This window comes from Hydra viridissima, unplaced genomic scaffold, assembly GCF_058129835.1.
Source record: "Hydra viridissima isolate aposymbiotic clone 2 unplaced genomic scaffold, HvirCarnegie_v1 scaffold_10, whole genome shotgun sequence".
Lineage (NCBI taxonomy): Eukaryota > Metazoa > Cnidaria > Hydrozoa > Anthoathecata > Hydridae > Hydra > Hydra viridissima.
The window spans coordinates 5,060,479-5,072,191 of record NW_028324309.1 but is presented as its reverse complement, the minus strand read 5'-3'; the positions used below and the strand labels follow the sequence as shown (position 1 = coordinate 5,072,191).

General features: G+C 37.2%; 1 protein-coding gene and 1 pseudogene across 1 annotated transcript; both read left to right on the top strand.

Moving 5' to 3' along the window:
* Window positions 1-2,464: 2,464 nt before the first annotated feature.
* Window positions 2,465-11,423, top strand: LOC149882746 (protein mesh-like; annotated as a pseudogene).
* Window positions 3,868-9,800, top strand: LOC149882747 (uncharacterized). Its single transcript, XM_090100600.1, has 2 exons — window positions 3,868-6,268; window positions 7,465-9,800. Exons 1-2 carry the CDS (start codon window positions 4,237-4,239, stop codon window positions 9,501-9,503), a joined length of 4,071 nt encoding a protein of 1,356 aa, XP_089956726.1. The 5' UTR covers window positions 3,868-4,236; the 3' UTR covers window positions 9,504-9,800.
* Window positions 11,424-11,713: the final 290 nt, after the last annotated feature.

Below are 11,713 nucleotides of genomic sequence, written 5' to 3'. Positions count from 1 at the left end.
AACAGTACACACAGACATTCTACGAATAGTGCGTGTGTATATATCATTATGTAAGTTAAAGCTAAGCAAGCACAATGGAGCTGGAAAAAAAAAAAAACTTTTTTTACTAATATATTCCAAAGTGAAATAGGGAGATAGAAAAAAATAGAATCGATTTGCTGACTGAAGTAAAAGTCAGCAAAAAATCCAAGCTTTTATTTTCGTCTTCAAATAATTAAACCGCATTTCGGAAAATTCAGTGAAACGTAGAAAACTTATTTTTATAAATTATTTCAAGGAGAACTTTAGGTCTTTGGAAATAATAGATATTTAAGCTTGTATAACTAAAAACGTAATTGTTTAAAATTTGAGGAGCTTAGATTTTGCTTCATTTTAGAATTTCTATTTTTGGAATATAAAAGAACTTTCTGCAAACTTTTGTGCTATTTTAAGTTAGGTGTTATTTCAAAAGGATAAAATTTTATAAAAAAAGACGCTATTTATTACTTGACAGATTCTTCTTAAAAGTCATTGAAGCCAAGTGTTTATGTCATATTTGCGATATTGCTCCTTTTTCTCATCTGTCATTACGTCAGCGCCCAGATTACGAAAAAAGAAATCCTATCCTGTTTACGAAGTAAAGGCTGATTAAGAAAAGTGAAAAACTGTTCTCTTATAAATATTAGTAAAGACGTTTCAGCATGATTTCAAAAGCTCACATCGCTAAGTGCACAGCAAATTTTCAAATGGGATTTTTAGTTCAAATCTCGTTATTAATAAAATATCTCGGCGGCGTATTTAACAGGAGAACTATTATTCTTTTTTTTTTTTTTTTTCTATTACTGATTGAGTTGCCAACTTCTTTAGAATAGAACTTGCTAAAATGCTTGACAGATTCACGAAGTTTAGAACTCAATTGAGCAATTACCCATATAAATCCCATATACATACTCAATATTACAATTCCAAGAATGTTTTAAAAGTTTTTAGCATATTACATTTTATCATCATAAAAAAATAAGCCATTATGCTCCTTGTTATTACATTATTCAATTGAAAACATGCAAGTTTTTTTTTTCAAAACGTTGACTTATCATGAAATCAAATTTATTTTCAAGTAGTTCTAGTCATGAAACTAAATTTATTATCAGTTAGTTCTTATCATGAAATCAAAATTATTATCAAATAGTTCTTATCATAAAACCAAATTTCTTTTTAATTAGTTCTTATCATGAAAACAAAGTTATAATCAATTAGTTCAGCAAAATTTCTTCATTTAAGAATCGAAGCTAAAGCTTTATTGTCCAAAGTGACGTAACTTAGTATCTGCGTCAAACTTTTTTTTGGGCGGGGAAAAATTTGTCTTGTTTGTTTCCATGTATATTTCTAAGAGGAAACAAAATAATTTTTTAAGAAACAATCGAAAAGTTCTTTAATAATCAGCTCTGTAGGCATAATTAAAACTTCATAAACATAGTGAACTGTCATTAATACTTGTGATTGCTTCAACTTGGTTTTTTACGGATTGTACTACATTCATGTTTAATAAAAAAAAAGCTGATTTTTTTCGAGATTTTTTGCTGAAAAGCCAAAAACGTTACATGGAAGTTAAAAAAATGTTAATGCGAACAACATGAGGTATTAAAAAAACTTTACAAAAATAATTTAGCTAAAGGAGCTATGCTTGAATTAACGCCGATACGAAATATGTCGTCATCATTTAAATGCAGCCCTTATGCAGCAAACATTCATCCTTCGTGTAACTAGATCTTCTCATACCCGTTTGAACGCGAGATCTTAAATTTTAAGAGTTAATCAATATAACGAAGAATTTTGGTCAATAGTTTGTTAAAACGTCAACAAAATTAAAATAACATAAACACCAAATCAGCTGAAAACAAGCAAGTGAACTAATAACCAACCGATAAGCTATTTAAAATTTTGGTACTTGAAAAATTATAAGATGGACATTCCAATTCCGTTAAAGAATTTGCATTTCTAGCAAAATCCTAGAACAAATTGATGTCTGGAGTATCGTCAGAAAATGAAACAAACTACAACTGTTTTGCTTTTAAACAACAAGTTGTTTGCTAAACACGCTTAAGTATTTAGTAAAGAATTAGTTGAAATGTGCTCACACGCCCTGACTAGTTTCAAGCAAGTGTATTTCTAACAATTTTAACAAACAATTTTTAGATAATATTTTTAGCAGACGGCAATTTTTTTCTCGCTCTGCCATGTTCTTAAAACATTTAATGTTAACTAATATAGAGCGGTAATACGTGGGTTATCTTCACAATGTGATCTTCAATTTAGTGTCTGTTTTTGAGATTTATCAACTTTCGCAACTAGTTTTTTTCTATTAAGTCCTAAAGTATACATTTTCATTTCTATTCACCTTTATAAACATTAACAAAGTCGTTTTAACCGTTTGAGAGGTTAATAAAATTAACTTGATGTTATTAAAAAATGAAGTCTCTTTTTTTTTTTTCTTTTTTTTTTTGCCTTTTTAGAGGACCATGTTGTGTTTTTAGGTCATGCTTAAAGTTTGGTTTTCAATAATCTTGCTGGTAAATGTTGTTAGTGGGAGGATAGAAATAAGCGATTTCTACTCATACGGGATTGCCGCAAATGATAACGTTTTGGCATCCTTAGATGACGCATCAACCAGCGTACCCATAGCATTTGAGTACCCGTTCTTTGGGTCCGTCTACCAAGAAGTTCACATAAGTACAAATGGTATAATATCGTTTGGAGCTAGCGATAGAAGCTATTCTCCCAGACCATTTCCGCTAATTGGAATGCGAACTGTAGCAGCCTACTGGACTGACAGCGACCCTTCAAAAGGAGGCCGGGTCTTCTATAGAGAAACAACGAATCGAACTGTTCTTGGCGAGATTTCCCAAGAAATCAAATATCGTCTCATCAATTACAATACGTTTAATGCTGAGTGGGCACTTGTTGTCACTTTTGATCAAGTGCGACCGTTCAGTTGTGGCTGCAATACTTCGTGTTCAAGTAACGTTACATACCAGACAATATTAACCAGTGATGGAGTCAACTCGTTTGCAGTTTTTAATTTCAACCATCTTGGCTATCATACCGGCTCGGGTTCATGTGTAAACTTTGCTCAAGTAGGCTTTAATGCAGGTGATGGAAAGAGATTTTTTCTAATGCCAAATTCAAACACGGCTAAAATCTCAGAAACTGCTCTTTTTCAAAGCAACGTCGGAGTACCTGGAAAGTGGATATTTTCAACAGATGCCAATGATATTATTGAACAATGCAACACAAAAGGTCAGCTGGAAATATTTCCGAGAAAGATACTTTACTTTGGTGGTCAAGAAATCAAACTCTCGGGGGTCTGTTACGAACAAAGTAGTTCTAGCGTTTCAGTTTCTTTTGATGGCGTTGCTGTTGCATGCAACTTCGGACAATGGAAAAACTTGCATTGCAGAGTTCCGCTTCTCAAAAGATTAGGGAAAATCGCAGTGTCTCTTGAATATAACTCAATTACGTACAAGAGCTTTATCATATCTGTTGGAAGAGATGACAACACGGTAGTCGAAAACGTAAACGAGATTCGGTCCGAAACGAACGTAGACGATAATATCACGATTGAATGGGATCCTGCTGATCACCACCAACAAACTATTGAGTTCATGGGGCATCAGATAGATTACTATCTTGGCGATGATGGAGCAGTTGTTAAAGAAGAGGTAAACGCTCTACAGTTCGGTAGTTTTCCCAACAACGGAAAAGTCTCTCTGAGCCCGGTTAGCACGCGAAGACATCGAAGAGATGTTAAGCTTCAACTAATTAGAAGCGTTTTTGCGTCAGGTTTTTTTACTTCTACGTCCGCTGTTACGGTGTTAATTATCATAACAGGCAAAGCGGCTGTCGTGAATAAAGTCTTCAAGACGTAATTGAAGGTGTGTGAAGGCGTGTTTGAAGGTGTGTTTGTGTGAAGGCGTGTTTGAAGGTGTGTTTGTGTGAAGGCGTGTTTGAAGGTGTTAATATTTTTAGGTGTTAAGGTATTTAATTGTTAATGGATAAAATGTGTGAAAATGACGCGATTGTAAAAGTGTATAAAAAGAGTGTGTATTTTGTAAAATAATAGATTCGCAGTCAGATGTAAAATATATTATCAAGTTCAAAAAGTGACTCTTTAGTGTCTCAGGGAAAGTATAAATAATTCCCCACACTATTTGGTGGCGACTACTGCCAGGACGAACGAAACCTACGAGTAAGCGAAGAATGGACCAAGAGCAAATTTACCAGAGAGAAATCAACATGATAAGAATAAACATTAAAGGCATAGAACGCAACACGATTAATGGCGACAAATCAAGCATAATCTTAGCGCTGGACAAAATAACAAATTTATTGGGAAGATTTGAAATGGCAAAGGATGAGCTGACCAGAAAAATGCTCGACGACGGCGAAAACATCGATTCGGTAGAAGAATGGCTTTCGAAACCAGTAATGGAAGTAGAAGCAGTGATTGAAATCAAAAACAAAATGGTGGACAAGTTGGATTCGATAAACAAAAACGAATGCGTCAGAAAATTCGAGTATGAAAAACAAATCATGGAACAGCAGTTAACGATTCAAAAAGAAGCGGAACAAGCCTCATTGAGAAAACTTCAAAGCGAAGAAGAATGGTATCTAAAGAAACTAAAAATGAAAGAAACAATGCGTAAATCACTTGGAAACGAAAACGAAACTACTCAACAATCCGTCAAGCTACAAAAGTACACAATCACAAAATTTAATGGCGATTATAAGGACTGGTTGCGATTTTGGAATCAATTCACGGTAGAAGTCGACAACTCAAACATATCAAACATCAGCAAATTCAATTACTTACTGGAACTCGTCGAAGGAAAGCCCAGAGAGGACATACTTGGTTTACCACATTCGTTGGAGGGATACGATGAAGCTAAACGCATACTACAAGAAACTTACGGAAAAGATATTTGGGTTCACAAAGCATTGATTAAAGATTTGGAAGGATTGACGGCTATACACAGCACGCACAAAATCAAAGAAGTTCACGACTTTTACAACAAGCTCGCGAGAACTGTACGAACATTGAAAACTATGCAGAAACTACAAACGGCTCAATCATTCGTGTATTCATTGATGGATAAACTTGGACCAGTTCGTGAAATACTCACACAAAACGATGATGGATGGGAAGAATGGGGACTGGAGCAACTTGTCGAAAAGTTGCAAAAGTACATTGAAAGGAATCCGTTGAACTCAGCTTTTAACCCAAGCGACGAACAAACAAAGGGCGATAAAAAGAACACAAACGTGCAGTCAAGGTCCTATGAACATCGAAGCACTACATTCAAACAGTACAATGGCGGTCTTTATGACAAAGAAATCATGGCAACTAGTGGTAAGCATGGATGTATCTACTGCGGGTTACAAAATCACAAAAGCGAGGATTGTACAAAAGTGCTAACTGTTGCAAGACGCAGGGAGATTTTAACAAGCAAAAGATTATGTTACAACTGCGTTGGTTACGGACACTCGGCGGCAAATTGTAAATCAAGAGGATGCAGAAAGTGCAACAAAAAACATCACACGTCCATTTGTCAAGATGGGAACGCAACGATGGATGGTAAAATGGAAAATAAAAAAGAAACCATGGGAGTGGTGCTAAATGCAAGTACAACTATTCACCCGACAGTGACTGCAAAAGTAAATGGTGAAAAAGCAAGGATAATGTTGGATACGGGTGCTGGAAGTTCCTATATATGTACAAACTTGATTACGAAACTAAAGCTGAAACCTACACGAAAGGAATATAAAAGTATTGAACAGCTCTATGGAACGGTGGACAAGCGTGTGGAAATCTATAACGTTACGATAGAATCAACAACGATACCGGAATTTCGAATTAAGGTTGAATGCACCAACGCAGAAAAAGAAACACTCACCTTTTTACCCAATCCGATGATTAAGGATGTTAAGAAGCATTTTGCAAGACTAAGGAGACTGAAATTTAGCGATGATGAAGGGAGTGACGAACTTCAACCTGTTCACATTATACTCGGTGCTGCTGATTATCAACGTATAAAAACAACGGAACCGGTAGTTCTCGGAAAAAATCCGGATAAAGATCCAGGAGCAGAATTAACTATGTTGGGATGGACTCTTTCTGGGAGACGAACACAATTGAGTTCTGGTATTGAGAAAAGTTTCTTATTGAACACTGGTCGTGATGAGTTTGAGCAAATGTGTAGTTTAGAAGTACTTGGATTATCAGACACAAACAGTGAGTCAATGTTCCACCAAGACTTCAGCGAAAAACTGCATCAAACCGACGAAGGTTACTATGAAACCAGAATGCCGTGGAAAAAGGGTATTATCCAACTGCCAAACAACAGAAATCTGGCTCTTAAAAGATTGGGAAGTGTAACAACTCGATTGAAAAAACTTAAAAAACTAGAACAGTATAATCATATAATGATGGAACAAATCAATGAGGGAATATTGGAAATGGCACCAGAAAAACCTACGGGAGAAATTATTCACTACGTTCCTCATCAAGCAGTAATCAAAGAAAATGCTGAGTCAACAAAAATGAGAATAGTTTATGACTGTTCAGCTAGGAAAGACGCTCAATCACCTTCATTAAATGACTGTCTAGAAGTGGGACCATCGCTGCAACCTTTGATATTTGACATACTCATACGAAATCGGATGAATAAACTCTGCGTGTTAGCTGACGTGAAGAAGGCGTTTCTACAAATTAGAATACACGAAATGGATAGAGACGCACAACGCTTAATTTGGTATAAGGACTTAAAGAAAATGGAATTAACGGAATTACGATTTACAAGGGTGATTTTTGGTTCAAGTTCAAGTATATATCAAAATACAAGGACATTTATCCAAAAACGGTGCTTGCTTTGGAAGAAGATACTTATGTCGATGATATACAGGCAGGTGGAGAATCAGAAGAAGAACTTATCAGGTTTAAAAATGAATCAACGCAAATCTTAATGGAAGCTGGGTTCCAGCTGCACAAATGGCATAGCAACGTCAGCAATCTGGAAAGCGACGCTGAGGCTAAATCAACAAAAATACTTGGGATTCCTTGGAACAAAGAATCGGATCAACTATCGATTGACTATACTGCATGCATCACTATCGGAAATAAAGGAGCAATAACAAAAAGGAAAATGCTATCAGCTCTCAACAGTGTCTTTGACATATTGGGATTTAGTGCACCTGTATTAATCACTGGAAAATTACTATACAGTCGAATATGCTTGTTAAAACTCGGTTGGGATCAACAAATTCCAAATGAACTTTCAGAAGAATGGAAAACCTGGATCAAGGCAATAAACATCAAGAGAACTATTTCAATTCCGCGGAGTGTCGTGTCTGGAAGAATCATTGAAATGGAGCTCCATGGATTTTCAGACGCAAGTAAATCAGCAGTATGTGCATGCGTCTACGTTGCAGTGAGTCATCAATATTCAAAAACAAGCAACTTACTTGTAGCAAAAGCACGGATTGCACCGAGGGATCTTAGTATTCCAAGACTTGAGCTGGTAGCAGCGCACACCTTGAGCAAGTTAATGAATCATGTTAGGAAGACATTAACCAAGTATAATGTCATTGAAGTATATCATTGGGTTGACAGTACTGCGGTACTTTACTGGTTAAAGGAAAGGGGCAGTTGGTCACAGTTTGTCAGGAACCGAGTTCAGCAGATCTTATTGAATGGAGAAGTAAAATGGCTATATGTCCCAACAAAAGAAAACCCAAGTGATCTTGGAACAAGAGGAGTGAGTCCTGAGAAATTATCAAGCTTGTGGCTAAATGGACCTATATGGTTGAAACACAAGGAAAATTGGCCAATCCAACCAGAAATAATCGAAGCGCCGAATGCATCATGTGAAACCATTAGTGTGAAAGAGAACGTCGGTATGGCAACTGAAGAAATAAAGGGACATAATATATTTAAAGAAATATTGAGTAAACACAAGTATTGGAAGATCATAAGAATATCATCCTTTATAAAAAGGTTTATATACAATTGTCGAAATGAAGTAAAAATAACAGGACCGCTAAAAGCTGAGGAGATGATGGAAGCGGAGTTAATGAACATTAAGTTACTACAAGAAGCTGTTGCAATAAAGTCCGACGTGGAACTTAGACAGGATGAGAAACAGCTTTGGAGATGTCACGGAAAAGTCTCTGGGTATAATCCGATATTTGTACCAAAAGGATTCCAACTAACTCTAAGAATTATTGAGCATCATCACGCAAAAACGCTACACGGGGGAGTAGGAGATACAATGAGTAGCATAAGAGAAAGATTTTGGATACCGAATTTGAGAGTTGCCGTAAAAAAGGTCATTCGTGAATGTAATCTATGTAAGAGATATAGAGTGAAGCCGCTTTTACCGCCAACGAGAGCAATGTTGCCACGCTTTAGAACTGAAGATATCGAACCGTTTACGGTTACAGGTGTTGATTTTGCTGGCCCGCTAAAATATAAAACGCCACAAAAGTTGGTCGAAAAATGTTATGTTGCACTCTTTACATGCGCATGTACAAGAGCTGTCTACCTTAGACTTTGTCATGATCTATCGGCAGGAGAATTTCAGAGAATTTTAAAGGAGTTTGTTGCGAGAAAAGGACCACCACAAATGATGATTAGTGATAACGCAAGGACATTTGTGGCAACAGGGAAGTGGTTACTAACACTTAAGAAGGATGAAAATCTTGCAAACTATCTTGCTACTACAGCCATAAAATGGAGGTTCAATTTATCAAGAGCGCCGTGGTGGGGAGGTTTGTTTGAAAGATTAATTGGAATAATGAAGAAAAGTTTGTCAAAAACAATCGGTAAGGGCATCCTGAGCTTCTTTGAATTGGAAGAAGTATTGTTGGATGTGGAATGCGCTATGAACAATAGGCCACTATGTTACCAAGGTGACCAATTCGATAATCAAGTATTGACGCCAAATATATTAATGAGGGGGAGACCTGCAATCTTGCTTGAAGAAGATATAGATTTAATAACAAGGGGCGATTGTGCACTCCGGAGAGTCAAGTTTGTGAAAAATTGTAAGAATCACTTAAGGAAAAGATGGATGAACGAGTACGTGCACGCAATGGAAGAACGACAACAAGCAAAGGAAAAGAGAGGTAATGCAAAACTCCCAGGTGTCGGAAGCATGGTTCTCATTAAAGACGATGTGAAGGACAAGGCACTTCTCAACATCGGTCGAATTGAAAACAACATTAAAGGGAAAGATGGAGTTATTCGTGGCTTTAAAATACGACTGGGAAATGGTTATGTAATTGAACGACCAATTCAGTTGGTGTGTGACTTGGAAATGAGTTGTGGGGCAGAAAGCGAAATCGAATCGGACGAGAATTTGGAAACCAGAGCCGAAGAGGATACCTTGAAAAGAGAAACGAGACTGGCGAAATTGGATGCAAGACAAAAGATCAATTACATCATGGAAGACGAGATGGAAGATAGCTGATTAAAGCCGAAGTCTCAGCTTTAATCGGGGGAGGGTGTCGTGAATAAAGTCTTCAAGACGTAATTGAAGGTGTGTGAAGGCGTGTTTGAAGGTGTGTTTGTGTGAAGGCGTGTTTGAAGGTGTGTTTGTGTGAAGGCGTGTTTGAAGGTGTTAATATTTTTAGGTGTTAAGGTATTTAATTGTTAATGGATAAAATGTGTGAAAATGACGCGATTGTAAAAGTGTATAAAAAGAGTGTGTATTTTGTAAAATAATAGATTCGCAGTCAGATGTAAAATATATTATCAAGTTCAAAAAGTGACTCTTTAGTGTCTCAGGGAAAGTATAAATAATTCCCCACACGGCAGCTGAAATGCGATGCACTAATTGGTACGAAAGCCAACCGTCATCTGCAGATATGAGCGAAATTGTGCAAGATGCGACACAAAAGAGGCCTTGTTTGCCGGCAATCCCCTCAACGTTTCCTGATAAAATAGACAACTTTGTTATAGACGAAAGTTGCAACCCAAAAGGTTTCAAGAATAACTTGATGTGCAAATTCTTTCATCCTGGCGCAAAAGTGTGCTACAGGAGCACGAAAAACGAAGAACCCCCGGTGGTGAAATGCTGCTACAACGATGAAAACCAGCTTCTATTAGGAAAACCTGCTGGCGGAACTCTTCACTTTGGCGATTCGGAGGTTTCTACTATGAAACACTTTCAGGAAGACGTGTTGCCTTATCTAACGTGTTGCAAACTTGGAGTCGATCAGTGCGATAAATATTATGAGAAGCGACCCAGCATAAACCCGGGCATCGTTCGGCCGCCAAGATCGGTAAACGCAAATGGAGATCCTCACTTTGTCACGCTCGACGGAACCTCTTACAGATTCAACCCAGTAGGCGAGTTCGTTTACCTGACAACATCAGACAGCTCCGATACCATTCAAGCTCGTTTTTCTCAGTACGTTGACCAAAACGGAGTAGCGAAAAAAGCCAGCATTTTCTCTGGATTTGCAGTTAAGAGTAAAAACTCTGACGTCGTTCAGGTAGAACTAAACTCAAATCAGGTATTTGCGTTTAAGATCAACGGACAAACAATGCGATTGGATTTTGGATTCTGGAACTTTAACGGAATAAGTTTAGAATACGAAAGCAACGCAACTGTTGTTGTGCAAACCGACTCGGCAATTCGATTAGAGATAGTTGCCCTAAATAGAGCTCTTCACGCAATTTTAAGTTTGTCGGACACTTTCAAAAATCGGATCGGCGGTTTGGTTGGAGACTGGGACGACAACTCAAGCAACGATCTAAAGTTACCCAACGGAACGTTTGTTCCCACAAATTCATCTAACGAAATCGTTCATTTCAAGTTTGGAATGGCTTGGTCAACTTCTAATGAAACCACTTTGTTCGCCTATCCTGCTGGTCTGTCTTGGTTAGATTATCAAAACAGAAGTTTTGTCCCTGACTTTTCGACTCCGTCGGAGCACCCTCAGTGCAAAGGAAATAAAGATTGTAACTACGATGTTCAAGTTACCGGCAACGTCATGTTTGGGACGAGCAACATAGCTATTCAAAAAAGATTGACTGATTTAAAACAAACGTTCCAAGCTGTAAGTCAAACGTGTCCTTCAAACTTAATCGTTACAAACAGCAAGGTCGAAGTGAGAGTAGTTGAAAATGCAACACAATACTCTCTCATCTGTCTGGACGGATTCAAACTTTCTGGCGAAAGAACATCACACTGCGTATCTGGCTCATACTCTCCGATCGGCCGTTGCGATCATCCGTCTAACTCTAACGAAAGATTAGAAATCGCTTCAGGTCTCCTTATCTTATGTTTAATCTACAATTATGTTGAACAATTCACACTTACAGTTAAGAACTTTTAACATACAAACTAACAAAGCACAAGTAAATAAAATTAACAAAGTCCGATAGAAAACCAGTTGACGAACATTTTTGTTGAACATTATCTAATTGATTATTTTGTTAAACGGTTGTTTTTTGATGTGCTTCTGTTTGCTACAGCGTTTATTTTTTTCTGTGCGCAGACATACGTATAGCAGTATTTCACATTAGAGGTTTTAATTAGAATTCGTATAACGGATAACGAGCGGTAAGTCAAAACGACCTGAAGCTTTAATTTTCTCAAACAACGACGAATCGGTTGGGCCGGAGTAATTGCTTTGAACTCAAGTTAAAATATCCCTTTAACGTTATGACGTG

Bases quoted from the DNA above. Each gene is read 5' to 3' on its own strand.
- LOC149882747 (XM_090100600.1), top strand. From the start codon at position 4,237: ATGGACCAAGAGCAAATTTACCAGAGAGAAATCAACATGATAAGAATA. The intron at 6,269-7,464 runs GTGAGTCAATGT...TCTACGTTGCAG, and splicing joins TGGATTATCAGACACAAACA to TGAGTCATCAATATTCAAAA.